This window comes from Penicillium waksmanii, assembly GCF_028829765.1.
Source record: "Penicillium waksmanii strain IBT 27052 chromosome Unknown utg000007l:1.0-4314555.0:1.0-4317578.0, whole genome shotgun sequence".
Taxonomy (NCBI): Eukaryota; Fungi; Ascomycota; class Eurotiomycetes; order Eurotiales; family Aspergillaceae; genus Penicillium; species Penicillium waksmanii.
The window spans coordinates 2,367,559-2,394,427 of record NW_026643253.1 but is presented as its reverse complement, the minus strand read 5'-3'; the positions used below and the strand labels follow the sequence as shown (position 1 = coordinate 2,394,427).

At 47.9% G+C, this 26,869-nt stretch overlaps 12 protein-coding genes across 12 annotated transcripts; 6 read left to right on the top strand and 6 right to left on the bottom strand.

The window, feature by feature from the left end:
* Nucleotides 1-207: 207 nt before the first annotated feature.
* N7481_007720 (NAD(P)/FAD-dependent oxidoreductase) lies at nucleotides 208-1,743 on the top strand (the record flags this gene model as incomplete). The annotated part of the gene is made up of 1 exon (XM_057266939.1): nucleotides 208-1,743. One exon carries the CDS (start codon nucleotides 208-210, stop codon nucleotides 1,741-1,743), a length of 1,536 nt encoding a protein of 511 aa, XP_057121140.1.
* Nucleotides 1,744-2,123: 380 nt separating this feature from the next.
* N7481_007719 (putative MFS transporter) lies at nucleotides 2,124-4,210 on the bottom strand (the record flags this gene model as incomplete). Its single annotated transcript, XM_057266938.1, has 9 exons — nucleotides 2,124-2,372; nucleotides 2,431-2,535; nucleotides 2,637-2,947; nucleotides 2,982-3,342; nucleotides 3,406-3,477; nucleotides 3,528-3,819; nucleotides 3,881-3,951; nucleotides 4,003-4,079; nucleotides 4,135-4,210. The coding sequence occupies 9 exons, from the start codon at nucleotides 4,208-4,210 to the stop codon at nucleotides 2,124-2,126; spliced, it is 1,614 nt and encodes a 537-aa protein (XP_057121139.1).
* A 1,637-nt stretch (nucleotides 4,211-5,847) lies between these two features.
* On the bottom strand, nucleotides 5,848-7,500 carry N7481_007718 (Zn(II)2Cys6 transcription factor; the record flags this gene model as incomplete). The annotated part of the gene is made up of 4 exons (XM_057266937.1): nucleotides 5,848-6,660; nucleotides 6,748-7,010; nucleotides 7,084-7,173; nucleotides 7,227-7,500. The coding sequence occupies 4 exons, from the start codon at nucleotides 7,498-7,500 to the stop codon at nucleotides 5,848-5,850; spliced, it is 1,440 nt and encodes a 479-aa protein (XP_057121138.1).
* A 341-nt stretch (nucleotides 7,501-7,841) lies between these two features.
* Nucleotides 7,842-9,596, top strand: N7481_007717 (uncharacterized protein; the record flags this gene model as incomplete). Its single annotated transcript, XM_057266936.1, has 2 exons — nucleotides 7,842-8,032; nucleotides 8,111-9,596. 2 exons carry the CDS (start codon nucleotides 7,842-7,844, stop codon nucleotides 9,594-9,596), a joined length of 1,677 nt encoding a protein of 558 aa, XP_057121137.1.
* A 451-nt stretch (nucleotides 9,597-10,047) lies between these two features.
* triA (uncharacterized protein) lies at nucleotides 10,048-12,533 on the bottom strand (the record flags this gene model as incomplete). Its single annotated transcript, XM_057266935.1, has 3 exons — nucleotides 10,048-10,215; nucleotides 10,315-10,752; nucleotides 10,815-12,533. 3 exons carry the CDS (start codon nucleotides 12,531-12,533, stop codon nucleotides 10,048-10,050), a joined length of 2,325 nt encoding a protein of 774 aa, XP_057121136.1.
* Nucleotides 12,534-13,847: 1,314 nt separating this feature from the next.
* Nucleotides 13,848-15,218, bottom strand: N7481_007715 (glycoside hydrolase family 27 protein; the record flags this gene model as incomplete). Its single annotated transcript, XM_057266934.1, has 5 exons — nucleotides 13,848-14,414; nucleotides 14,466-14,536; nucleotides 14,599-14,837; nucleotides 14,893-15,138; nucleotides 15,205-15,218. 5 exons carry the CDS (start codon nucleotides 15,216-15,218, stop codon nucleotides 13,848-13,850), a joined length of 1,137 nt encoding a protein of 378 aa, XP_057121135.1.
* A 334-nt stretch (nucleotides 15,219-15,552) lies between these two features.
* N7481_007714 (uncharacterized protein) lies at nucleotides 15,553-16,398 on the top strand (the record flags this gene model as incomplete). The annotated part of the gene is made up of 4 exons (XM_057266933.1): nucleotides 15,553-15,860; nucleotides 15,936-16,035; nucleotides 16,104-16,205; nucleotides 16,273-16,398. The coding sequence occupies 4 exons, from the start codon at nucleotides 15,553-15,555 to the stop codon at nucleotides 16,396-16,398; spliced, it is 636 nt and encodes a 211-aa protein (XP_057121134.1).
* Nucleotides 16,399-17,154: 756 nt separating this feature from the next.
* Nucleotides 17,155-18,527, top strand: N7481_007713 (uncharacterized protein; the record flags this gene model as incomplete). Its single annotated transcript, XM_057266932.1, has 3 exons — nucleotides 17,155-17,160; nucleotides 17,243-18,056; nucleotides 18,139-18,527. The coding sequence occupies 3 exons, from the start codon at nucleotides 17,155-17,157 to the stop codon at nucleotides 18,525-18,527; spliced, it is 1,209 nt and encodes a 402-aa protein (XP_057121133.1).
* A 583-nt stretch (nucleotides 18,528-19,110) lies between these two features.
* Nucleotides 19,111-20,840, bottom strand: N7481_007712 (putative MFS transporter; the record flags this gene model as incomplete). Its single annotated transcript, XM_057266931.1, has 5 exons — nucleotides 19,111-19,554; nucleotides 19,606-20,079; nucleotides 20,135-20,213; nucleotides 20,263-20,489; nucleotides 20,550-20,840. The coding sequence occupies 5 exons, from the start codon at nucleotides 20,838-20,840 to the stop codon at nucleotides 19,111-19,113; spliced, it is 1,515 nt and encodes a 504-aa protein (XP_057121132.1).
* A 432-nt stretch (nucleotides 20,841-21,272) lies between these two features.
* N7481_007711 (putative endo-polygalacturonase) lies at nucleotides 21,273-22,730 on the top strand (the record flags this gene model as incomplete). Its single annotated transcript, XM_057266930.1, has 1 exon — nucleotides 21,273-22,730. One exon carries the CDS (start codon nucleotides 21,273-21,275, stop codon nucleotides 22,728-22,730), a length of 1,458 nt encoding a protein of 485 aa, XP_057121131.1.
* Nucleotides 22,731-23,150: 420 nt separating this feature from the next.
* On the top strand, nucleotides 23,151-24,770 carry N7481_007710 (uncharacterized protein; the record flags this gene model as incomplete). Its single annotated transcript, XM_057266929.1, has 11 exons — nucleotides 23,151-23,168; nucleotides 23,221-23,279; nucleotides 23,344-23,400; nucleotides 23,463-23,492; nucleotides 23,546-23,587; nucleotides 23,659-23,734; nucleotides 23,784-23,838; nucleotides 23,885-23,910; nucleotides 23,966-24,153; nucleotides 24,228-24,656; nucleotides 24,707-24,770. The coding sequence occupies 11 exons, from the start codon at nucleotides 23,151-23,153 to the stop codon at nucleotides 24,768-24,770; spliced, it is 1,044 nt and encodes a 347-aa protein (XP_057121130.1).
* A 204-nt stretch (nucleotides 24,771-24,974) lies between these two features.
* Nucleotides 24,975-26,225, bottom strand: N7481_007709 (putative GPI anchored protein; the record flags this gene model as incomplete). The annotated part of the gene is made up of 2 exons (XM_057266928.1): nucleotides 24,975-25,278; nucleotides 25,348-26,225. 2 exons carry the CDS (start codon nucleotides 26,223-26,225, stop codon nucleotides 24,975-24,977), a joined length of 1,182 nt encoding a protein of 393 aa, XP_057121129.1.
* Nucleotides 26,226-26,869: the final 644 nt, after the last annotated feature.

The following is a 26,869-nucleotide window of genomic DNA, read 5'->3' as shown; positions in this document are numbered from 1 at the left end:
GTGAGGAACAGGGAAGTCCAAGAGGCTGCAGCTGATTAGCCAGGAACGACCACCCTTGACTGCTGGTTACAACACGCCGTCGCGCCCTATTTGAGCTTTCTTTTTTTCCTCTTATTGAATCAGCTCTACTTGCTTCTCTTCACAAAAGTGAAAGTTCCTTTTCATACTATCGCCTGATCCTTTCGTCCACGTCTTTATTACGACACCATGCCTTTTGCCAACATGCTCCTGGAAGATCCTGCGATCCCAGCTATAGAGCGACAACAAGCTTTGAATCGCATCTTCGCAGATCCAGGCATTCCTCAAAATACAACCACGTCATCCTTCTGGCTCAAAGAACCTCATGGAAGTTTCGCGACCCGGTCCTCAAAACCCCTCCCCGCCGAGGTTGATGTTGTTATCATCGGGTCAGGCATCACTGGTGCATCCATTGCACGCACCTTGCTTGAAAATGGCATCAAGTCCAACTCCTCCAGTCAGGAAGTCCCGTCTGTTATCATGGTTGAAGCTCGTGATATTTGCAGTGGAGCTACCGGTCGGAACGGTGGGCATATCCTGGAGACTGCAGACGACTATTCCGAGCTGGCGGACGAGTACGGGGAAGAAGTTGCGAAGAAGACCCTTCGCTTCCGTCTTGCGCACCTGAAGGAGATGCTCAAGGTGTGCGAAGATCTCGGCTTGACCGAACATGTTCAGGCACGCAAAGTACAGTTTTTGAGCGCCTTCTTTGGAGAGGAGCCCTGGAAAGATGCGTTGGAGCGATTGAGTCGATTCAAGGCCGGCATGCCAGAGGAAGCTGCCGAATGGATTGCCTATGATAGAAAGTCAATGCCGGAAGATTTCAAGCTCTCCCGAGCTCATGGCGTTATTGCTGGGCCAGCAGGCGCACTGTGGCCGTACAAGTTCGTGACTAGTCTTCTGGCCCATCTACTTTCTAAACACCCTGGTCAATTCCGCGTTGAAGATCACACCGCCGTCACATCGATTAGTGAGACGTCATCTTCAACCTATAAGTATCGGGTCGAGACAAATCGAGGAGTGACCTCAGCTCGGCATGTAATTCATTGCACAAATGCACACGTCACCCATTTAGTGCCCGGCCTCCGTGGTCGTATCTTCCCGTTACGCGGGCAGATGTCCGCTCAGACGCCCGGAAGCAATTTCCCCTGCCAGGCTGCCAAGCATTCATGGATGTTCAGTTATGACCGTGGCTTCGATTATCTTACACAGCTACCCAGTGGACAAATGATGTTCGGAGGTGGTTTTGCCCGAAGTGAAGGTGGTGGCCTTGCTGATCTGGGAGTTGCGACGGACAATGAAATGAGTTTGTATTGTGATATCCATCTCTCGGGTGCCCTCCCGGTCGTCTTTGGGCGCCAAAACTGGGGCAAAATTGAGGGTGATCCAGTGCAAGCGATGTGGACTGGTAATATGGCTTTCAGTGCAGATGGTTTCCCCTGGGTCGGACAATTGCCTAGTTCTGTGACAAAACGGCCTGGATCTACGAGCGCTGAGTCCGGCTCTGAGTGGGTGTCTGCAGCATTTGGTGGCGAGGGAATGGTCCAAGCATGGCTGTGCGGAAAGGCTTTGGCGACTATGTTGCTAAAGCGGGATAATAGACTTTCTCCAGCTGTCGATGGGGACATTTCATGGTTACCAGATCAAATGCTCGTAACCGAAGATCGGATATCCAAGTCCGTTCTTTCGCCAACAGTTCCATCTTCGCATAGAGCTTCGCTGTGAGGAAACATTAACATACGAGCTAGCCTAGCCTCTTATTGTATAATCATTTGCTCGGTCCTTTGTTTTGGGTATTATTCTTGTCGTCTTTGGTGCTCTCATGCAACCTAAGTATTGGTATATACCATATTGATAATCCCAAGAAAGAACCCGTTTTTTGAAGGTATCTGTTGATTCACCTATCGCACGTCATGAATCACAAGATAGCAATACTGCAAAACTAAAAAGAGGTTGATCTTGATTAAAAATGAGCTAACTCATTCACTTCATAAGATAACATAATAACATGCGTACCAAGTCCAAACTTTGGAAGGTCATTTGTACATGAATCCCAATTCAAGTTCACATATACATAATGTCACAAAGATCCCACAAAGAAATTCTCAGTGCGCACCCAGGCTACCCTGTTGCTCAACTAGTCGATAATATCTCACCGCTAACGCCCGTCGAGCTGTCTTTCCCCAGAAGATCATTGGTACTGCAAGAAGCGTAACTCCGAAACTAATAAACCCACAAGCAATGAACATGTTTTGCAGCCCATTTCGTGCGATCCAGGGAGTGATAGCGAATGGAATACCAATACTGCAGGCATTGCGAAGGAACGAAATTGCTGTAAAGGCATCTCCGGTAATCTAAAATGATTGTGAGTCGTCGATCTCTTGAAACCTGAGCGAATGGGGTGGTATTTACATCACGGTAACTATCGATCACCAGAGTCAAGGAAGCATCACCAATACTGCCGAGTCCAAACCCAAAAAGGGCGCCACCAACACTAGGATAGATCCAGTGCATTCCCTGGTAAATAGCTTTGTCAGCACGAGACACCATAACTGGGAACTAAGGAAGACGGAAGAAATATCCATCCTGCAGAAGGTTGTATCACCGACAGAACTTACCCGTTCAATTGTAGCACCAAACATGATTAACCCTCCAGCCATAGTTAGGGCCGGAAGGTGAAGAATATAAAGACGCATCTCCGGCTCGTAAAATCCATTATTTCTGCGAGAAAAATAGAGGATCGACCAATCACCCAAAACGCCACCGTAGACTGCTCCGAGTAGGTTTCCGATAAACGGTCCCAAGCTCATGAATCCAATTTGTTCGGGAGTGAAAAGATATGGTGGGAGTGGAAAGACCAAGGATACTACGCTTGACAAAATTGTCAGCCAGATCACGCCAGCGGCATATTGAAGGCCCGCAAACATCACTGCGGGGGAAGGTAAAGAGGGTTTTGAAAGGACGATAATAATAGGGCCAGATCGACTCTGGAGTCGCGGTAACAAGGGCCAGTCGTTTCCGCCAAGAATTGAAGGGAATGGTTGTGTCTAACTGGTGACTCTGGGTGCTTGGCTCGTCGGACACCGAAGCTTTGGTCACCGATGGTGCCTTTTTTGTGTCCGGGTCACCAGTGTTCTCAGTATTATCATCCTCGGCAGTTCCGGGTCTGGGACTTCCTGAAATAACAGGCGTATATTTTGTCTCCTCGTAGAGAAAGATGAAAAGTATCACAAACAGGGCGTTGAAGATTCCCAGCGTTGTGTATGACCAGCGCCATCCCTGTCTAGTTGCTTGAGTACCCGCTGCCATCGGTGTAAGAAAGCTCTGAAACCATATTAAAAATGCATTCGGTCTGAGTCTGACAATTTGGGAGGATTCATCACATACACCAATCATCACCATAGTCATGTAGAGACCGTTCATACTGCCACGATGGTGCACGAAGAACAAATCTGCAATCTGAGGAATGTCAGCGAAGACTTAAATTTCAAGGTTAGAGTACTTTGTACCGTAATCATTGCAATTGTTTCGTTGACTGCCCCTCCTAGCCCTTGTAATAGGTTGCAGATGTAGAGCTCTGTTATAGTCTTCAATTTAGACATCCAAAATGAAGTCGCAAGCAGGACCAACGCGGAGATGATGTATACGGGACGTCGGCCATATTTCTTCGCCATGGGAATGAATATCACGCATCCCATGGCCAGACCGACGTAGTTGACCGACATTGACTGATTCAGCTGCTCATAATCGACCTGAAGATCAACTATCATTTGCTGCCAAAAGATTGATTGGATCGAAAGACTATCCAAAATATACAATGAGTACGGCTCGGGATAAATCGAGTACCTGAGTTTTCACTTACAGGGTGAATGTAACAATCGTCATTCCCAGGACTATGGTCCAGTTGACGGCCTTGCGGAGGGTGCTCCAATTCTTTCTCGTTAGATCGAGAGCATATGGTTGCATAAAAGACTAAATACTCACTAAAGGCTCATTAGGATCGCTTGTCGGGACGGGATCGAGCATGATAGTCCGTTGACCACGGGAATCGGACAAGTCCTCTGGTTATGAGATTAGTTGTGCTTTCTTTTCTGAGATCTGTGCAATGTGCCTTACCCCGAATGAGTAGGAAAGTCCCAGGGGGCGCAAGGGTGTCACCCCCATAAACTGAAGTATCAAAATGGGATTCCATTGTGCAGATAGAATGATATTGAGCCTTGATCCACAGTAAACTGAGGGAAGAAGTGGTGAAATGAGGCGATATTTAATCGTTCCTCTCGAGTTTGTAGATGTGATTAGCACCGAGTCCACATGATAGGGGCTTGGTATAGTTTCAAGCCACTACAGCGAACATAGCGACTATTCACTCCAATGTCGGTGAGATAAGCCCTGGAATCCGGGGGTGGCAATGAATCATCGGGAAGGGAGTGCGGAGAGAACGACATCTAGTCCGTTTGTGGCGGCGACGCTATCCATATTTTGGGTGCAAGGGGTCGGCCTTCTTAAAAGAGTAAGGAGCGACGCGATAAGCGGAGCGAGGTACGCGAGATCGCCACCAAACTCTGGCTAGCTCGTTTCGCGTTGATACTTGATGATACGTCGGAATTTCGTGACTAAAGCATTCTGATGGAAATCCTTTGTTTGGTAGGCGGACGCACCTTTTTTGGGATGCCTAGCAATCGCGCCTGTAGACTTCCTGATAAACAGATTGACGTGGTCTCTTATTCGTTAAATTCGAAGATTCCGCTATTCCTAACATATTTCTAGTACTAATTGTGCCCGATCAACGATCATCATCCATCGCAATGTCTACAAGGAAGAATAAGATCAAGTTATTTCAAGCTCATAATGGTTCGCCCACTCACGCTACGAACAATTTTTTTTCGATAGACTAACGTGAACAACAAACACCAGAGGCTTCTATCGCAGCGATCGCTCGAACTGTCAATGCAGCCTTTTCTTCTGACCCGCTGATCCAATGGCTCCGCCCGAATGCACAACCCTGGGCCCGACAAGACCTCAATATTCAGAAATGGCAACATCGTCGTGTACAGTCAATCATGACCAATGGGGTGGTTTTTCAATCATCTAATGTTAGCCAAATGGCCCGCGAAAATCCACAAAAGGCAGAAGCAATACATTCGTCTCAAAGCTCAGGCAGCACGTTCGGGAAGTGGGCTGAAGTGTCTCTGTATGAGGAACAAGCTAGATCTGCAGGGGTAGAAGATGCAGGTGCTGTCGTCTTTCTTTTTCCACCTCCAGGAAAGATTGGGTGGTCCTTCTCTCGTGTATTGTTGAAATGCAAGATTTGGCTGCTGAGCATTTTCAACCCTCTCGAGGACAAAGATTGCAAAGTGGAGGTAATGTTTTCACCATTCTGATTTCTTCGTAGGTCAAACCTGACGTTTTTTTACACAATTTAGAGAGTCGATCAAATGATGTCATCTCACACAAAATCCCTGAAATCCCTACAAGCGGAGTACAGACAAGGATTATGGTATCTAGAAGTCGTCGCCGTTCATCCCTGTTTGCAGTCAAGAGGGATCGGCAGGAGTGTTATGAAGTGGATCTTGGGCTACACTCGGAATCAGCCTATTTATCTCGAATGCACTCGAGAGGGGAACATTAGATTCTACGAAAGTTTTGGCTTCCGTGTTGTGGAGGAAGTGGTATTGACGGATGAAACTTCCCATGACGAAAGCGCGACAGTGAAGTATTGGGGCATGGTACGGACGGGGGAAGACAGTGCACAATAGAGGCGAATCATTCCATACTCTGTCCGCTTTGAAAATTAGTTATTAAGTGGATAGACAGAAACCCTCCGCAAGCTCATAGCAATCCCATCTCAAGGCCTCTTTCCCGGGCCAAGTCATCCACATTCAAATCCGGATCATTCCTTCGCCACATTTCTTCCAGTAGACCCAAGAGGATCTCATCCTGCCGTGATCCGAATGTACAAGTTCTAATAGCCTTTTTACATTGGGGGTTCTTTGCCAAAACGGTAATTTCCAACCCCGCCGCAAATATTGGGAAGAGAACGGCATTCTGGATAAAAGCATCTTCCGTGGGTCGCTCGGTGCATGCCAGCCTCAAGGCATCCATATTAGCCATTATGCGTGTTACCAAAACCGTTTCATCTGCGATGCACGCATTTGGCTCTTGGCGCGTCGACAAGTCGCGGATCTCATCATGGTCATCTTTATTCCGCACGGACCGTAGATGTCGGCGAAGCGATAAGATTCCAGCTAGCCGATGGGCCTCCCACAAATAGCATTGCAAGAAACTGCCCGGCTCGCCTGGCCAGTCCCAGAAATTCTGTTCAGTAGTATCTATCCCGATACCTGCGAAGATATCTAGTAGCGTTCGCGGCAGTCCACTTACCGGTTCGACGCCTCGCCTCGGTGTGGCTGACTGACAGTACCGACGCCAGATGCCGATGCAGGAAATCTGACGGCCTATGGAGGAAGGATGGGTCTGTCGACCAATCGAGAAACAAGGCAGATCCATCACTCCCATGACCTCGAGTAAATGACTGCGGAATGGGGAAGTCCCGCTATCGGATGGCCCATCGGAAAGGCCATGGCTTTGCAAGATATTGTGCATGCCTTCTAGATGCATTGTCCACGGCAATCCATGCATCAACTAAATATTTTTTCATTAGCATTATCCAGGTCGCCACTTTCGCAAGCCAATGAAAGGGTGGCAACATCTCATATCAGGGTAACGCACACCAATGCTACAAAGCAGCAGCCCAGCTGTCAACGTTCCGTCCGAGAGGCTCGTGCTACGGGCTAGTTCAGATCTGAACTTCCGTAGAGATGTATCAAAGTATTCTAGAAACTGCGGGCTATGGTGGTTGCTGAGGGATAGCTGGAACGTGAGGCAAATGGTGTACAGAGCATCAGATTCCTCGCGAAGCTGGGGAAGTCGGGGCTGCAGCATAGATTCTCGCGCAGTAGTCGAGTGGAGAACATTGATACCATTTTTTAAAACTATTTTTGTTTAGCATCAAATCTTATGAAAATTCACCATTAGACAGAAAAGAACAACGGAAATACCACTCACATTCATTAAAGATGACCTCTTCCTCTTCCTCTCTCGCCGTCTTCAAGCAGACTGGTTCGCCAAATTCAGGGCTCATCACGTCGAGCTTCACTATCCAATGCGTCAAATACGGCCAGATTACCCATCTTCGAAGGGAGACCCACCATGTATCTGGCCTTGAGGCTCCGACCTCATCTTCTCCCGAATCAAATCCCGCTGTCTCCCCTTTGGCCTCGGCGGCACACTCTCCTCAAGCGGCTTGTCTGCTCCGGTATATCTGCCGCGCGATGCAATACCACTCCCCCATCGCAATCGCACTTCATATCCCTCGCAATCAACCCCCCGGCGCGCACAGCCCTGGCAAATTGGTCGAGTGTTGTCGCAACGCCGACGGCGGCGCTTGCAGGTCCAACAACCCTGATATGAGCGGGTCGACATTCCAGATCGAGGAAGGGATATGTTAGTTTGATCCTGGTCAGATTTCCGGTTTGCGATGTATCTTCCGTAACCGAGGTGTCTGGGGAGCAGTTAAGACTTCATTTAATGCACGGACAGGAGAATGCGGGGGAAGTGGAGCTTGTGGATTGACTTCTGATAGCGCGTCTGGCTTCCTTTTTGGGGTGATAAGGACCAAAGCAGAATTGAGACGCTCTAGTACTATGTATGGTACCTTTTTTGGCATTTACTAGTAGACTAGAAAGCTCGAGTAGATTATATAAATCAGTGATAACAAGATGTTCTAGCACGTGAATCTACTTCTGCCAACTACTTCCAATCCCATGTCATTCCGAACCCCAATCTCCAAGTGCACGACTACGATCCCTGGCCTGGGCAGGCTGGATGGTCTACAATTCGCCAACGGCGTGCAGCAATTCAGCGGTATTCCTTACGCTGATCTCGCCAAAAGATGGACACGATCTATTCTCAAAACTTCCTGGGAGGGCCAATTCCATGATGGGACCAAACAAGGGTAGGTATAGAGTTACCTGTGATTCCTTAATCCCGAGCATCAAAAAGAAAACAGAATCTCATAACTCAATCTCAATAGGAGTAATTGCCCAAATCCCATCACTCCAGGTGACGATTCCGACGAACTTGTGCCCGTGCCTCCAGCACCACACTTCACCGAATGGAATGTAGACGAACTTTCCGCCCTGGTGCTAAACATCGTCATTCCACAAGCGTTTCAACCCACCACCACCGACAAAATAAAACCCCTGCCAGTCTTCGTCTATGTCCACGGAGGCTCTCTCCTCTACGGCGGCGCCAACCACCCCATCTTCGACGCAGTAAACCTAGTCTCCCACAGCATCACAATCGGTCAACCAATAATCTGCATAAACTTCAACTACCGAGTCGGACTAGGTGGATTTCTCGCTGGCTCCGCAATAGCTTCCTCCCTCGCTCAAGAAGGACACGCAGGAAGCGGTAATTTCGGTCTAACTGACCAACAAACCGCCTTCTCATGGGTGCAAAAGTACATCGGGCATTTCGGCGGCGATGCATCGAACGTCACCGCAGTGGGCGAATCAGCCGGTGGAATATCAATCAGCAACCAACTTCTTGCGGCGAGGCCACCCATCTTCCATCGCGCGGTTTGTATGTCGGGCTTGGCGGTTTCTATTCCTCCGTGGACGATTGCTCAGCATGATCGGTTGTTCGAGGCTGTTTGTGCGCATTTCTTGATCGATTCGGGTAGTGATGGTGTGATGGATAAACTCCGCGCTATTCCACAGCAAGATCTTGCGAATGCAACACCGCTTGTTCAGGGTGTGCCATCCGGCACGGGTAATCCTTGTATAGATGGGTGGTTCTATCCCGAGGATCTTGATCATAGCGACGTTCATGCGCCGCCGGTGTGGTTGGATAGCTTGATGGTTGGGGATACGTACCACGAGGGAATTATCTTCCATCTCAATCTACTTGAAGGAGAAGAAGATTTTGCCTCTGTTCGCAGGATTCTTCTGTCTCATATTCAGGATGAGGGTGTGACGGATCTTTTTCTCCGAGAATATGAAATCACCGATGATCTTTCGCCGGCTGAATTTTTGGTCAGGGTCGAACATATGTGTGGTGATGCTATTTTTAAGATTCCGAATTACATTCTCACGGAGATTTGTGTGGAGGGAAAGTCTGAAGTTCAAGAGAGCTTTTACTCGTATCACTTCGATCAGAGGTCTCGCATTAAGAACTCGTTTGAGGATACAGCGTATCATGCTCACGAACTGTTGTACCTTTTTGGAAATTTGGAGAACGAAATGAATGATTCTGAGTGCGGGATGGCGAAGGAGTTCATGTCGGCTTGGATACGGTTTGCAAATGGGCTTGCACCGTGGCATTCGAAGGGGGAGAGAAATTGGATGGTTTGGGGGCCAGAGAGTAAATTCGAGTTGAAGAATGAGGCCGAGGACGAAGATGTACGCGGGTATGAGAGAATCAAGATGATTTTGGGGCTTGGGAATGGGACGGTGTGGAAGAAGTGGCTCGCTGGAGTCGACTCGTTAGTAGTAAGGCGCTGGAAAATAGAAATGTAGATCGACTGGGGATAGCTACTGAATTATTGCATAGAGTACCACCATGGAATATTTGTCTACTACTTCAGTTTATAAGCAGCTCAAAACTCGACTCCAAGATGGTAGGTTGCCATGGCGTGGTTAGTCTATCCCCTCGTTCTTCAACAATGGTTCTCCCCGTCCAACGCTATCATAGAAATACGCATCATCTAGAAGAGAGAGAATTCGAAAGGTCCTATGATGATAAAATCAAGTTCTTGCCAATCCTGTCTATTGCTGCCGTCTCTTTTTAACCCACGAAGAACTAATACCAGTGAGAACCATATCTGCAGAACAAGAAAGAAAAAAGAGAATCGGAAGAGCTGGAAGAGCTGGAAGTAGAGGGTGCAAGGGAAGCGTGAGTCCCGAATAGAGTGTTAGAATACATGGTACAGAAATGGAACAGAAAAGGAAAAGAAAGAAAAGATTCGTATCAAGACTTCACCCGTGCCAGCACGCGAACATTATCCACGAAACCCTTTACCAGCTCTTCGTATTGGTTCTTCGGGTCACCAGCCGCAGCAAGTTGGCCCTGTCGCTTAAGTTCAGCGCCCGATATTTCGACTTCGAGCTCGTGGTCGAATTCATTTTTCATTGCGGACTATGAGGAGGTCAGAAGGTCACACAACGTCGAAGGGTAGTAGGAAAGGGAATGGGAAGGCGGGGAGGGGGGGATGCGGGTATAAGTGGGAGAACATACTTCGGCCCTGGCCACCTGGGTCAAGTCGACTTGGTAGGCTTGATGTCGATAGCTCATACGATCTTTGTTGCGCTCACCACGACCACTGCTTGCGTCCACGACGGGCAAATTCCGAATATCACCTTCGTATTCCATTTCCAGATTCACGCTCACCCGCCAGTCAAAGGCCGTGCGGGGGCTATAAATGTCCATATCTGCGACTCGGCACTTGATGATTTTCGCGAGGACTTCGCCGGTTCGTTGGTCTGTCGTCACACGAACTTTGGGTTTGTGACGAGGGTTCAGATTCGACCGAATGACTGGAGGGAGCTCTTCAGGCGAAACTTCATAGAATGTATCGCGCTCTTTCTTGTGGGCGTATGAGAGTTGGATACGAGGTGGGGTCATGGAATCCTTGACGGTCTGGTTGAGGAAATTGTTATAAGCACGGTGTTGCTCCTAGTAAACAACCGTTAGTTCCAGATTCCACATTTCAGACTACTCGAACCACTTGTACTTACAACTGTCATGTTGCTCTCGAATGATGTCCTGAATCCTGCAGTTTCCTTGCTGATGATCGCCTCGGTTTTTATTGGCAAAACCAGCCTCTCTCTGCGGTCTTGGTCGATGATATGACCCAACTTCGCTTCAACCTCAATGATCGCACCCGCTCCGGTGGCTGCTGCGCCCGCTGGTCCCGTGCTAACATCATTTCTGGCGACCACATGTCGGAATAGGAAATCGCAGAGCTCATGTGTAATCTCTTCGTGTGGAATGAAACCTGTTATTGAGGGCTCCCAGATGCCAAGAGCTCCTTCTTGAGCGGGACTTCTTGATGCTGGCTGGACCGGGGTAGGAGGAAGGGGAGGGCCGTCCGGGACTGGTGCAGCTGCTGCTCCCGGTGCCCGAGTAATACGTGATGGCGTGGCGGACGGCGGTGGCGGACCGGTTGTGGAGGATCTTCTGCCAGCTGCCCACGATTCCTGGAGCGATTGCCTCGCGTGTTTTGGAACTGGGGGCCGCGGACTGGGGATCACAGGACATTTGCCCTTGGTACGAGCTGATCGTTGTGCATAAATGGGAGGCTCGTTGTACCGCCGCCTCTTTGCTTTGGGGGGTTGACTGCTGACCCGGAAGGTAGGTTCATGGTCGACCTCCATCTTCAAAGGATGTGATCCACTCCTTTGTCCTGAGGGCGAAGAGTTCATTTGTGAATGAACAGTCGCGATCGGTGAGACGCGTGCATCTGATCCCGGCCCTGATCCAAATGGAGTTGAAGGGCTTTCGTTCCACTTCCTTTCTTCCGAGGATCGTGTTGGAACCGCGCCTGTCGCGTCAGACGGGGCAGCTGTGCTATTTCGCCTCGAGACAGCTCGGGGAGTGGTATGCTCGACGGATTCTTGCTTGACGCCGGGATGAGGTTGAGGTGCGGACTCGGAAGCTCGACTTCCTGGTGAGAAGTGACGCTGGGCTGATGGTGAGTGAGTCCGGGACAAATCTCGGATCTGCGGGTCTTGTATCTGCCGTGGGCTGGAGAGAGGGTTGTGAGAGTCTTGACCAGAGGATTGTGGACGCGCCGAAGATGGCGATTGTCGAGAGGCTAAATTTGGGGGAGGGCCCAAAGGTGTGCCTGGTACGGATCGATGGGCGGAAGGAGAAAATTGATGTTGATGCGGTGGAGGTGGTTGGGGAGCGGCAGAGGGGAAGTTTTCTTGGTTAGGAAAGGTCTCGGCCGGGGCACGCGGGTTCGTCATCACAGAATGGAGGGAATGAGACCGTTGTTGAGCGAAATAGGACTGCTGCTCAGGAGGAATATGGGGCCCAGCACTCATCGGCTGTGGAGTGTATGGTGAGGCCAGGGGACCCGCGGGGTGTTGGGGGTGCGAATTGTACACCGACGCGCCGTACTGATCACGCGCGCCAAGTCCATATGGAGTCGAAACACTCGAGGGACTCTGAGTTTGCTGAGGCGGTATCGCCGTATTCAACGGCGGAGGACCGGCATTAAACTGTTGGTAAGGAGACGAATGGACAGGGCCACTGTAGGATGCGGCTCGTTCTGGGGAGGCGTGCGAGGGGTGGTGTTGGGCAGGCGGAGGGCGATTGGGATAGTCGGTCACAGGAATCTGCGCGCGCTGCTGATGAGAAGGATCGACCTCGATCGGAGAACTCGACGATTGAATGGCCGCTTGACGGTTGGAGGCACCGCCATCGGTGTTCATGATCGTGCGCAAATCCATCGCGCCAGCTTTCACTCGCGGGAGACCACGACGGCCACCAGCGCGAGGCAAAGGTTATCGTTGAGAACAGGCGACCGGGGATTGCGACATGCAGAGCGAAGGGCGAGGGCGGGCGGCGGTGATGGTGAGGGTGCCCAGGTGGGATATTTCGATACGTGGACAAAGGAGAAGTTCTCGGACCGCAAGGAGCTCGGGAGGATCCTCCCGCATTGGGATGAGAGCTTGGGATTTACCAGTTGCCTCACATGGCCAGTTGGTAGATGTTGTATATTCCAGTTGAACAAATTGAGATGTACTAAATGATAACCTCATTCCAATGAATAACTCCTATTTTCTCTTCCATGATCATATTTTGGGATCAAGGGTAGCTATCGTGAATCTACTTCGATGCCACTTTGTAGCTATGGGTCACGTGGTTAACATGACTAATCATATAGTAAGTCAACTCTATGACAGTTACAGCGACAGTGACAGATATCAGGACCAAAAATGAGGGCTTGGAAAATAAATTCACAAGACTATCAGGCCGTAACTGAAGGACTAGAGGCATCTTCAAGCTGTTACTCTAACTCTGCGAGCCTGAGGTGCCAGGTACTAGTACGTTTGGTCGGAGACATGACGGCCGGAATATATACTTCAGTACTGTTAGGTAGAAGTACCCTTGACTCGGATCTGCTAAGGTGGTCTCAAGGCTAGAAGGCCAGAATCGATTCTACTACCAAGGCAGTAGAGAATAATACTACTGATACAGGACTGAGAGTGAGAGAATCGAACAGCGACTTTCCACTGGCAACTTAAAGACAAGAAGCTACATGCACAAAGTGACCACTTCATGCGCAGCTATGGCATCTACTACCATTACTAGTCCAGTAACTACTTGTGCATGCCTGAGCAAGATAGCTCCTATAAGCCCAAGAAGTGAGTGCCGCGTAAGATTAACGTAGCAAGGCTCTTCAGAATATATCAAAATTCACATCTTCGAACACTTGAAGCCCGTGCTTGGGCTCCGGGCGGGGCGGGGCGGGGCGGGGCGGGGCGGAATCCGCTCGGGGAGCGGAATCCACCGCTGGCAGCTCGTGCCAAGATCGTGGCATAATCATCATCAGGAAGCCACTGGCATCCATCAACGTCACTACATCTTATGAGAGGATCTTAGGCCCAGAGCATCCTGAATCCAGTCTCTGATGTTGAATCTGATGTGTGAGATATCCCAGCTATCAAATATGATGATTGATGATTACCTTATTAAATAGTAGTTAATGAATAGCAATCACTGTATATGCTTATCTCCTCCTGTCTGTGCGTGATTGAGGCCTAACTGAGAACAAGCACTCTTGTTTGGTGTGGAGCCACCTGCAATGAGATGTTACCCTTTACCCGGCCAAGATTCCGTGCCTCCCATACATCACGGACAGCATAGTGATGGGTTGAAGAAAGCCCTGGGACATCTCCCAGCGAGAGGTTGACAGTGTGTACATTCTTCAGCTCACTGAGGACCAACACGACAACCTTCCCGCCGGTCAACGGACCAACCCAAACCTGGGTACTCTTCTCGGTGCTCAAATCTGGAAGATATCCCACTGCTTTACCGAGAGAATCCTGTGAGATAGCGATAATCTCTTTATTTCTCAACACATTAAGGCTCTCAACTGCTAGTGTTTGCAGGTCTGCACCAATAATCAGGGGTGATTTTAAAGCAGCCCAAAATGCCATGTGTGTTTGTTGTTCATGTAACGTCATGTTCCCGTTGCCGATCTCAAGCATGTCCATATCAGCCCATGCTCCGGGTTTTTGGAATGGGCTAAGCTCTCTCATTTTTCGAATTATCGTCAACACGCTGCAGCCGGCATAGCCGACATTCATGCAATAAGCTGTTTTGCACTGCTCATTCAATTAGCGTCTGCATTCTCCCATTCGAAAGATTACACATACGGCACAGTCTTTTCCAGTGTCACTGAAAGTATAAGTGATATCTCCTGACATTCGGTATGATTGGCTTATCTCTAATATGTGCTAGAAATTAGTGAAGGCGTATAAGAACAGGGGAACTCCAAGTATTACTGACCGTCCGCCCAGTACCACGGAAATTGATGACCCCACTGGCAGATTGAATAGAAGATACTCCGACCAGTACCTCGAAGTGCATCTCTCATCACTGCAAAGCGAACCTGTGGGCTTTCGGTGTTGGCCTCAAATCCTCCACAGTTATCGTATTTGAGGTAGTCCACGCCCCATTCGGCATATGTTGCCGCATCGAGCTCCTCATAACCCCAGGAGCCTGGATAAAATCCACAGTCATATATTCTGGGGGCTTGGATTAGCCTTATTTCAGCGAAACAGAAGTCTATATGTAAAATACCCGGCGTCACTGTAAACCCCTAACTTTAGCCCTTTCTTATGCACGAATTCCGCAATCCCGCTGACTCCGCCGGGGAGCTTGGTTGTATTTGGCTGCTGCCGCCCATTTTTATCCCTTTCCAATGCCTGCCAGCCCTCATCCATTACAAGATAATCGTACCCAGCATCAAGTAGGCCTGTACTGACAAGTAGGCTGGCAGTGTTCTCAATGACTGATTGGTTGAAGTTGCTTTTGAAAGTGTTCCAGCTGGGGAGTGATCAATTAGGCTTTACCGAAAGACTGTAATCATATGAATATCAATTGAAAACACACCTATTCCAGCCCATTTGGGGAGTAGTAGCTGAGCTTGCCAATACACCGGACAATGTACATAGGCCAAAGAAAGTCTTCGACGCGATCCCGCCCCTCATTATAACTGCACACGTTGTGCGTGGAAATAGTCGTTCTCGTAAATCTCTGGTAAATTATGAACGATATTCACGAGTATCTCTAATTTTTCAACTATTTATGTCGACAAATCGTCGATGGACTATTTGTGAAATTTGGTATTAACGGGTTAATTGCCGGAGTGAGCTCCGGTACTGCATTGCCTACCAACATTGAAATGGAGCAGGGCGGCTACTTGCTAAACTTTTAGACTTGGTTAATTCAACAAAAATAATGTTGAAGTACATTCTGATTCTTTCAATTTTCAGTGCCGTTCAATTGGTGGTCGCAAGCGAAAAGCTGAGCTATGTCGCAGAACCATCGCAAGTCTACGTCGTACCAAAACCTGCGAACGTCACGACCTTGCTAGACTTCATTGATTCTCGAGACGACCTTTCGAATTTATCACAAATTTTGCGAGAGCCAGCAGGGTTTGCCAGAGCATTTGACACAGCCCCGACTTGGTCTTTTACCTTCTTTGCCCCAAGCAACGACGCCTTCGAACATACCGGCGCTTACTATAGCTCGTTTGCCACAACGCCGTAAGACAGTTTCCTGCTATATTTCAAGTCACCTCTTATATGAAACTTGTTCATTGATTTCTCTTCCCTCGCTAGAAAGGGGAAATGGTGGATCGGTAACTTGATCAACCACCATTATGTGCCCAATTCGAAGTTGACAACCAGCAACTTCAACACATCTCTATCTCGTTTGCAGGTAAGTTCATTCTAGTTTTTACACCAGTGCAATATAACTAGGAAACTATATTTGACAACCTCACATAGACCGCAAGTTATCTTTACATCAATACTTTTGTGCATGGGAGCGGAGAAATAAAGATCAATAATGTCGCAACTGTCACTGGGCCGGATAATCCAGTAACAAGCGTGAGTCCTCTCTTTACTTCAAAGACTGTTAATAGACGCCCTCTAAAATATATCTCTGTCACCGAAGGGAGTTATTCATATCATCGACCGTATCCTCGATCCCTCGGCTCAGATTTTCGAGTCAGATTTACCCAAAGTTTCGCAGACATTCATTGCAGGGAGCTGCTCCAACCCAAATATTGCATACTGTTAAGTAAATCAATCTTCTTCGGAAGGCTTTGACTGAAATAATACGCTGTTGGGGCTTCAGCATTGGAAATATGAACAAGAAATGACCCCATAGGTCCATCTTGTAGATAGGATAAATAACATACATTTCCAATTATCACTTGTACGGGCGCAACTCAGAAACTTACATAATTTAAAACCTTCCCTCTTAAATCTACCGTTTCCCAACGATTATTGCTGATCCGCTAAGGGACCTCCCATACTATGGTCAACCACAATATGGGGTAATCTTTCTAAAAATTCCAAGTAAGTCCATTTTTTCATCATGTATAGTAGTCTTCTTCAATTTTCATCTGCCCCGTAGCTACCTTACTCTCTTCTCCATTTTCCTTACTCGCCATCTGTCTTGCTTCCCAGCCACCCTTGTACGTGAAGGATAGCTCTGGGATTAGACATTCCCCTCGTGTAATCCTCATCGCGTTTCTCTAGGTGGCGGGTGAATTACCGGGGAAAATATGGAGACTGGGATAAGCTCAATGCAAAGCTTCCCCCGCATTTATTGTGCATAATTTACTCGAAAACGTCAGCTACCCCGGCAGCACCGCTCTCGGGGTAATCTCCGGGGATGACTCCGGCCCGATGGTGACTTGGGTTCGGAGATGTACACCCAGGATTGCGCGTTGGGGTTAGTTATAATTCGGCAGAAAATATTCAGGCGACCGGAACTTGGGATAATTCACGCCTTTGAAAGTTTACTTTGGTTGTGGCAACTCGTGGCACCATGAGGGTCAGTACATTCATTGATATAGTACTGATTCTTGCTATCTTTTAAATCCATTGAACTATTCAGTCTGACTAACTGCTATTAGATGATATTTTTCTTTGTTTCCTTTGTTTCCTTCGTTGTCCAGATTTGCAATGCAAGCGTCAATGATGTCCCAGGCATCTACGGGCCACTTCCTATGGTGGCAGTCTCCAATATCAATAATATCAACCCATATTTGAAGAGATCACCAGGAGACTTCACCCATCCTGGTCTCTGGCACTCTCATGATGATCTGGAGCGTATTCGTACCAATGTGCTGTCCAACAAAGATCCCTGGGCCTCCACCTTCGCCAATTTTAGTACTGACACCTTCTCCCTGTCAAAATACACTATGCAAGGGCCACAAGCTATCATTTCACGAGGAAAAGTCAGCAACTACACAGCATTTGCCCATGATGCCCGTGCTGCGTGGCAGAATGCATTGATGTGGTACATTACCAAAGATCAAGCCCATTGGGACCGCAGTACCACGATTCTAGATGCTTGGGGGTCGAACTTGACAGATATTATTGGAATTGATCGTTCGTTACTAATAGGTCTTGATGGTGACCTTTTCGTCAACGCCGCCGAAATCATGCGATGGGAGGGGAATTGGACTGAAGCGGGTGCGTCTTGGCGAGGAGGCTCCGGGTTTAGCAATCAGCTATATTGGCTGTTCTCTCGACAGGCAGCAGTCATTGGACAAGCAAACTACGGCATGGTAAGTATCAAGTCATTAATGAGCTTTGCTGTATATTTGGATGATGTCACCCTGTACAACTACGCCATGAACAGTTTTATCAACGATCCGTGTGCTAGCCTGTTTGCCATGTACAATTCGAAAACTGGACAATCTGTGGAGTCGGGTCGTGATCAATGTGCGTATTAATTTCCGAAGTTGTCATATTGATGCTACTGCGATGTTTCATTAAATGTGAGCTAATATATGATACGATGTAGCTCATACGATGTCCGGTATTGCTTGGACTGCATATGCGGCCCGAGTGGGTCAAACTCAAGGGGTAGATCTCTATAAACTCGGAGATAATCTATTACTTAAGGCATCCGAATATACCGCCGCATACAACCTGAACGAAAAGGTTTCTTACGATCCAGCTTGGCACAGGTGTGAGGCAGTCCTGGTTGGTGCTCCGTGGCCCGCTATATCCGAGTACAACAGAGGAGTTTCCAATACACAGCCGGTTTGGGACATCATGTATTACCAATATGTCGTCAAACGAAAAATAAAAGCGCCATGGACGACACAGGCCCAGAAAGAAGAGGGTCAGGAGGGGCCTGTGTCAACTAATGACCATCCAAGTTGGGGCGGGCTGATCTGGGCCTATTAAATGAATATCCGCCGGACATGGCCAGATTGAAGAATCAAGACTAAAGTCAGTATATTTGAGCCTCGAACAAGTAGATGCTAGTGTCTGGTATAAAATTTGCTGTTCAAATCTTTCGCCTCGTGCGAATGACTTGTCTTGTAGCTCGGGACGCCCAGAATACGAAGAGAATGATACACGTGCGCCCATATAGCCTAGGAGCGCACCCTCTAGCTCGAATCGATATAAGTTTCGTATTTTCCATGCAACTACCGTGAGGCAATTACTTGTAGGTATTTACCGTGTTGCCTACTTATTTATCGGTACCATCTGGTCCTTGTGTCTAGTAGGTACGGTGAGGTAGCTACCTCAATAAATACACATTTTATCTCAAAGTTTAGAATGTGCAAGAGTGGGACATGAATGGAAAGATTTTATATCACGGGTTTCACGATATTGATGTAGTAGGTATGAAACTTTCATTTTCGAGTGTGTCCAAGAAGAAGCGTTGAAAAGGTATCCATGGATCGTACCACTTCTGAATCAGAGATAAGCTTGTCTCTGATACTGATCAAACGGTAAACCTTTCCTCTTAGCCCCGGCTGTACTAGTAAACATAACGGAAATTAGGATTTTGTTGATCAGTGAGATCCTCAAACGCCAGCTCATGAGAAATTTCACTCGATCCCTGCTCCTTAGTGCGGTTTTTTGCCATGAGAAGCACACGAGTTATGATCACGATCCCAATAAAGACAGCATAAATGACAATATGAGCCAGAAAACCATGGAGGTACCGAGGTGCATCGAAGTTTTGGAAGATCTGTGGTGCGATCAGGTTGCCCACAGCCCACCCGATAAAGATGATGGTCATTGTAATACCCTTCTTAGTTTGGCCACCAATATTACGAGTGACGAGAGAGATTATCATGTTGCCTTCTGCAAGGAAGAATTGTGTGCAGTAAAAGGCGATAAGCATCCCACCTGCGTTTGAGGGGGTAGGGGTAACAACCAGAATCACGATCGTCCCGACGATGGCTGGTATTGCCCAAAGCTAGTGTATAATGTTAATAACTACCCATTCTGCCAGAAGGGAATTACTGACGATCATTGTAAAGCATGTTTGCTGGAATCTTTGTGATGCCCATGCAGACCCGATCATGACAATGATAGTCCATGAGCCCTGAGCAATGTTGAGAAGGGTTGTTTGAAGAGTTGAGAAGCCAAATTCTTTGACAATGAGGTTGGAGAAAACCCCGAGCCCACCAATGATCAGATTAGCGACCGCGATCAGCATGAAGCAACACCAAACAAAGGGGTCTTTCAGAGCTTCGATTATTTGATCCTTTTTGTATTCCTTGTTTTCGATGCCGGTCTCATTGTGTCGTACTCGCTCGATCATCAGTAGCTTGTCTTCCTCGCTAAAGCACTTCGCAGATATAGGACTATCGGGAAGAAGAGCCCCGATGAAAAACGACCAGACACAAGTTGCCAGCCCAAGGACCAAGAACATTAATTGCCAGTTCTTGATCGGCCCGTCGGTGAAATGGGAAATTCCAAAGGCTATAAGTCCACCGATCTGTATGTGTGTAAGGAATTGGGATTTAAAGCGACAGAGTGAGATTTGAAGTTACCATCAATTGAACTCCGGTCATACAATACCAAATCGAGTTCAATAAGGATTGCTCTTCTCTTTTATACCACATGGCCGTCCTTTCTGACATTAGTTGAGGTACTCACATCGGAGATAAGAAATACACACAAAAGCATCATGGCAGGTTGAATACAACTTTCGAAGAAACCCAGCAGGAATCGAACTGCCATGAGTGAACCAAATCGTGTTGATGCGGCAGAACAAGCTACAACGGCACCCCAGATAAAGACATTGCAGGCTAGAGTCTTAGCCAAAGGAAGCTTCTGGAGGAGGAAGTTCTGTGGATATTCGCCGACAAGAATACCAATGTAGAGGATCGTTCCAAGCCACGAGTACTAGAACACTATTATCAGTACCGGCTAGAAGAAGAACACATAGATTGAATAAAAGCTTACATCCTGGCCCACAAGGTGGGCGTCGGTCTTGATGCCCATAATCGAGGCATAGTTGAGGATACCCTTATCCAAAGATTGGAGGAAGTAGGTAATCACCTGTATAACTAAGATGCGACCGGAGATTTTCCAAAATAGTCGTCTATCTGTGGCTGTATCGATTTCGACACCCAAACCGGCTGCGTAGGGATCTTTTGTTTCTTTTGCTTCAACATGGCCACCTATTACCATGGATTTTGATTGTAACTCCTCGTGGGTGAAACTCGTCCCAGTTCCGTTTTCCTTTGAAGCCATGCTGCACGAAGGCAAATCAGACACAGTAGACTATGGTGTTAGATGGATTGTTGTTAATGGTCAGCGGAGTCACCTGAAAACCGAGCTCTATTCATATACTTGTTGCGCCACCATGGCATCCCCTGACAAGCATGAGTGCGCGTCTTATGATGCGGAGGATCCAACTAATTGTCCCTAGCATTTCGAGTCCATATTGTGGGCATCGGAAGGAACTTGACAAGCGGGGGATTTGCCGCACATTGCTCCGCCAATGGGCTTGGTGACAATGGCCGGAGACTCCTCCGAACAATCCTCCGGACTCCGTAATGTCAAAATTCAATCATCTGCTTCATTTTTGCTTTGTAGTAAGTACTTTGATGATACGAAAAAGAGGCTTTTTCCGGATATACACATAGCAATACGAAGAATTGATGTTGAACCCAAATGCACACCATGTCACTGCCCTCTTGTTTCAGAGTATATGATTGTCCACCAGGCATTTCGACAAACCGGGATTTCAAAGTGGAAATCCGGCCAACCCAAGATCATACCCAGCAGTGGAATCTGATACCTTCATACGCCATAGATGTCTCCAGTGCGAATATCGCGTCGAACGACTTTCACCGGTATACCGTCGCACTGGCATCATTTGATTTGATTGGTCATGTCAGGATAAGAGTCACGTATACCGCATCTTCGGTACATTCGGCAGTGATTCGACCACTTTCACTCGGTGTTAAGCCTGAGTTGGAAGATAATCAAATCACTTTTACACTGGAAGAAGCTCGAGATGTGATGCTTGAGCTGAATGGGAGTAAATGGAAGGCGCTGCACCTTCTTATAAACTCGATCGAGAAAAATTCTCCGACCGAAGATACCGAAGACCTTTGGTATTTTGGGCCAGGTATCAACCAGGGATCTGCATTTGCAAGGGTGACCGATGGGGTCAATCTAATGGTTCCATCGGGAAAGACAGTCTATCTCGCAGGTGGAGCTTTCATCACCTGCCGGTTGAATTTCGTCAATGTGTCGAATAGTGCGGTTCGAGGCCACGGATTCATACTCGGACCAAAGGGAGGTTATACCTACCGTGAACACGGCGGTGCGATCCACATGAGTCGTGCGAAAACCATCCAGGTTGAAGGAGTAACATCGCTCGGTGCAAACGGGTTCAGTCTATCGGTGGGAGAGTGCCACAACGTGCTTATTGACAGGTACCGATCCTTTTCATACGCCGGCAACGGTGATGGAATCGACATTTTCTGCTCGACCGGAATCACTATCCAAAATTGCTTCTTGCGGAATTCGGATGATACTATTGCGCTGTACTCGCATCGCTGGGACTGGTATGGTGACTCGAAAGACATTTTGATTCAGGATTGTGTTCTCCTCCCCGACGTTGCCCACGCGATTAACATGGGCACCCACGGCAACCCTGCGCAGCCAGAGACTACTAGTAACGTAAAGATCAGAAATATAGACATTCTGGACCACGATGAAATCCAACCATGGTATCAAGGTTGCATAGCAATCAACGTTGCGGATATGAACCTATTCCAAGATATTCACATTGAAAACGTTCAAGTCGAGAGAATCACGCGGGGCCAACTTTTCAACATCCGGGTCATGAAGAATGAAATGTGGACCACCGCTCCTGGGCGCTCAATTCGAAATGTCACTTTCAAAAATGTGGAATTGATGGCGGGTAATTCAGGTCGAGTGAACCCGTCTATGATATTAGGTTATGATGTTGACCGAAAGGTTGAGGATATCACATTCGAGAATCTCAAAATCGGAGATGACATCATTCATGAGGAAATGAAAAGGCCTAGATGGTATATGGTGTCGGATTTGGTACCTTTGTTTGCGAATGAGCATGTACAGAATTTGAAATTCAGCAAAACGAGATAAAAATAGCATCAATAGTCCTTGTTGTGGAATTACATTGTATCTACAACCCATTTATCACTCGTAGAGATATGGAAATAAATGCTTATCCATCGTGCGCAAAGAGGATGGCGGTAATGCCCCCGGCAAGCGATCGGCTTCCCGGGCCCCAGAGCTAGTTTCCCGGGAGTCGTTGCTGCACCAATCTCGATATAGCCATCGGAGGCCCGTGAGCGCGCCCGCGCGTACTTTTGTCTCGATTTACTATTCTTTTTTTTGGCCTGGTTGTGCATAAAATGCACAATGTACGGCTGCCGTCCAGAAAGTGACGTAGGCCCGCCCACCTTCTATCGGCCCCCTTTTCCAGCCAGCTCAAATTCTCCCGACATCGACGTCGATTGTTTCCCCCGGAGCCTTTCAGGTTGATACTACATAGCGGCAAATATGGAGGACATCCCAGTGGTAAGTATCCTTTCCCATTTTCTGATGGGCCCCTTTTTCACGTCTCAACTAGGACCCGGATTTCTACCTGGAAACTGGTGGTGCAAGCACAACTCCGTTGGACTTTCAGTCGTGAGTACCGCTTTTTCAACCAAAGCTTAATTATTGTCACATTCTTACCTGGCGTTGTCTTCAGAGAGACCACCTCTCTTGCATCCTCGATCGCGAGAGGAAGGTTTGAAAACGGGCGACGGTCAGTATTTTCAAGTCTACTTTCAGTTCGGCAGGTTGTCTCCTGATACTCACCGAACATAGATACCAAGCCACAAAAGATGATGATTACTGGTCGGTTACAATCCATTTATTTGGTCATTCGCGGAGATGACTAACATGACCAGGGGTCCTTCTGATGAGAAGCAATTCGAAGCGTTCGAGATTGGGTAAATCGCAACCCCCCACATACCGTTCATGCCCCACCAACTACATGTGATTTAACCCAAAACAAATTCAGCCATATGGTGTTCCTTGTGTTAGATCACTACCAGGATAACCCTCTATTTCGTGCGCCTATCGGTGATTTTCCTAAGGTAAACAAATTCCTACTGAGACATGCTCGCTTGGGCGCCTTACTAACAGCGCAATACAGCATATTCTAGACATCGGAACTGGTCAAGGCAGTTGGGCAATGTTAGTCAAAGAATAACACGTTCTACGAGAGCTATTAATGATTTCTGAAGTGATGTTGCCGATATGTATCCGTCAGGTATGAAATTTCTTGAATCAACCACCTTCTCCTTCTTGGACTAACACAGAGTTAGCTACCGTTCGTGGTGTGGATCTCTTCCCCCCCACCTGTGACATGGATGCCGCCCAACTGTATCTTCGAAGTAGATGATGTGCTTCGTGAGTGGACATGGAGAGAGCCATTTGACTTTATTCACATACGCCTGATGTATGGCGCCTTCCCTCCAGAGGGGTGGGACCAGCTATACAAACAAGCTTACGCGTGAGTTCAAGTTTTAATCCTAGCTTTTTGGTCCATTGAACTAGTAAGGTATCTCGACTTAACTTGTTATACAGTGCCCTTGAACCCGGAGGCTGGATTGAACAAATGGAATTTGACGTGCGAGTCCGCAGCGATGACATGACCTTAAAAGAGGAACATCAGCTCTCGAAGTGGGGTAACATATTCATTAAATGTGCTGAGCGAGCCGGGCGGTCACTTAACATTCACGAAACGATGCGCAGTGCAATTGAGGAAGCCGGATTCGTGGAAGTGCACGAGAAAAAAAGCAGGGTCCCTTTGGGAGCTTGGCCTAGGGACAAGGTACTGAAGGAGACCGGACGACTTCAGTATGCTCACTGGAACGCTGCTTTAGAGGGCTGGGCGATGTGGCTTCTGACCCATTTTGGAGAGCCTGAGCCGTGGACGGAGGCGGAGGTGCAGGTGTTTTTGGCTAAAGTGCGTAACGAGCTGAAAAATCCGCATATTCATGGGTATAACTGGATGTAAGTCTTCTGATTTGCTCTACTCGCTATTTTATGTTAATCATATTTAGCAACCGGGTGTGGGCAAGGAAACCAACAGAAGAGGAACTGTCATCGAAAAAGAGATTGTTTTGAGCCAAAATATCGCCAGAGCTCCCTGTGAATTTGTCTGGAGCATACACCTATTCGTCACGAATCTACTTTTCAGTCTACTACACTGACCCATGCTGTGTTTTAATCCAATTTCGGTTACAAAGTAATCATATTCTCCAGATAGGTTAGACAGCAGAAACAACATCGACATTCCGGGTAAACCGCGCTCCCTGTTACAATACATCTCTAAGAGATTCTGTAGAGCAAGGTACCAAACCCAAGAGCGTCAAACCCGCCCGAGGTGGAGGCATAGTTTCCACCACCTCCCTCAACACCGTACGTACTGTTTGTATTAACCATATTGCGGTAGGCATCGATCCAAGAAGAGTCAAGACCCTTCAACTGGCCATAATGGGCGGAGAGCAACTCAAAACCAGGGCGAATCTCTCCTCGCGAGCTGTTGGAGATGATGGTCTGGTTGCCTTCATAGCTTTCGTACATGGTATAGGGGACGTCGTAGCCCACGTTATACTTTCCGACATATTCAGCTCTAATGCAAGAGTTAGTTGCCTATAAATTATTGTACGTAAGATGACTTTGATCAAGTGTCAATACTAACGCGTTGAGAATCTCATTGCTATAGGTGGAAAATAGATCATCACCTTGGTTATATGCCTGTTGGGCAATAATACCAAGAAGAGCCATGTCCAGCGTGGCATGGCCTTGGTCACGGCCAGCCTCTTGGCCCTGTGTCAGGATTTTGTCTGAACCTGATTCTGTCACCGTATAGTTTGCAATGGCAAAAACAGGCAGAGCTCCATTCGAAGGCCCACTGCGGAAATAGTCTAAGGCGTAGTCGTACATCGTCTGGTTGTCGGTAAAGATGCTGATAGCAAGAAGAGAAGCGAGGTTACACTGGTCCCAGTTTGCGTAGTAGTGATAGTAATCATTACCGTTGTGGTCCTCCAGAAATAGTGTATTCATAGAAGCGAAAATATCAGTCAACATAGTCGCGGTGGCACTCTTATTACTACTAGCCCAGCCAGAGTAATCCGACATGACCTCTGCCGCATTGGCCATCTGGTACCCATAGAGACCAGACGCCAGGTATTTGTCACTGGTACCATCGATAGCTGTCAGGGTCATAGCCCAAGAGCTGAGGATATTGACCGCCGCGTCTGCATAGCTTGTATTGTTGGTGACCTTCCAGCGTATAGCAAGCTGGTAAGCGGCCGCCGTGTCTCTGTACAAAGACGGGTAGTTTTCTGTATCAACACCATTGGCACCTCGGTATACCGTTACTTTAGGGCTGGGTAGGTAGGACGACTGGGCAAATTTGCTGGTAGTCAACAGAGTCCATGTTGTATTCCAGGGCTCATCACCGTTTGCGACGTGGGTGTTGATGCGCTCAAAATCCTGGGTCGTGTGGAGCGCGCCGGGGTGAACAAAGGCCGTTCCAGCGGCTGTGAGGGCAAGGAGAAAGATAATACGAAGCATAGCGTATAATGTGGACCTCACGAGGGCCAAATTTGAAGATCTTAAGTACTAGACCTCATACTAATGTTGCTTAAAACACATTTGGCGGAATTCATCTCGTTTACATAGTCATCGCGCCGCGGACTCCTAGGGGGTGCTTTCCAACACGCAAATTGTGCCGAGTACTTTAAGCGTAGAGATCTGCGGAGAACTAATGACCGAAAGATAGAATGGACCAACAGCCCACGGTTTGCTACTTGCCAGATAATGTTTCAAATTGAAAAATGGGGAGGGGTCGGGTAGGCTCCATCGTCTGCTCTGGAGACAAAACAAAAAACTGCCGGAGACCCTCCGGCATATGCCCCGGCCGAGTCGCGGTAAATCGTGTCGATACAACGCGTGTCTGCATTTTATTCAGGCCTGAGATTGTTCCAGTGAAGTGGTTTGATGTTAAAGTGTTCGATCATGATGGAGTGAGAATTGTATCTCGGAAAGCTTTCTAAAGCAACCCAGCTAAGGAATGCAGCGGCCACAATGTCGATTGACGGACCATTGTTCGAGATTTTCGGGGGGGGGGGGGGCGGCCGGATATCTATCGGAACTTCCTCCGCGCGAAGTACAATTCCCATGCGAATAAGTGTAGACAGATTAGGCTCCTATTGCTG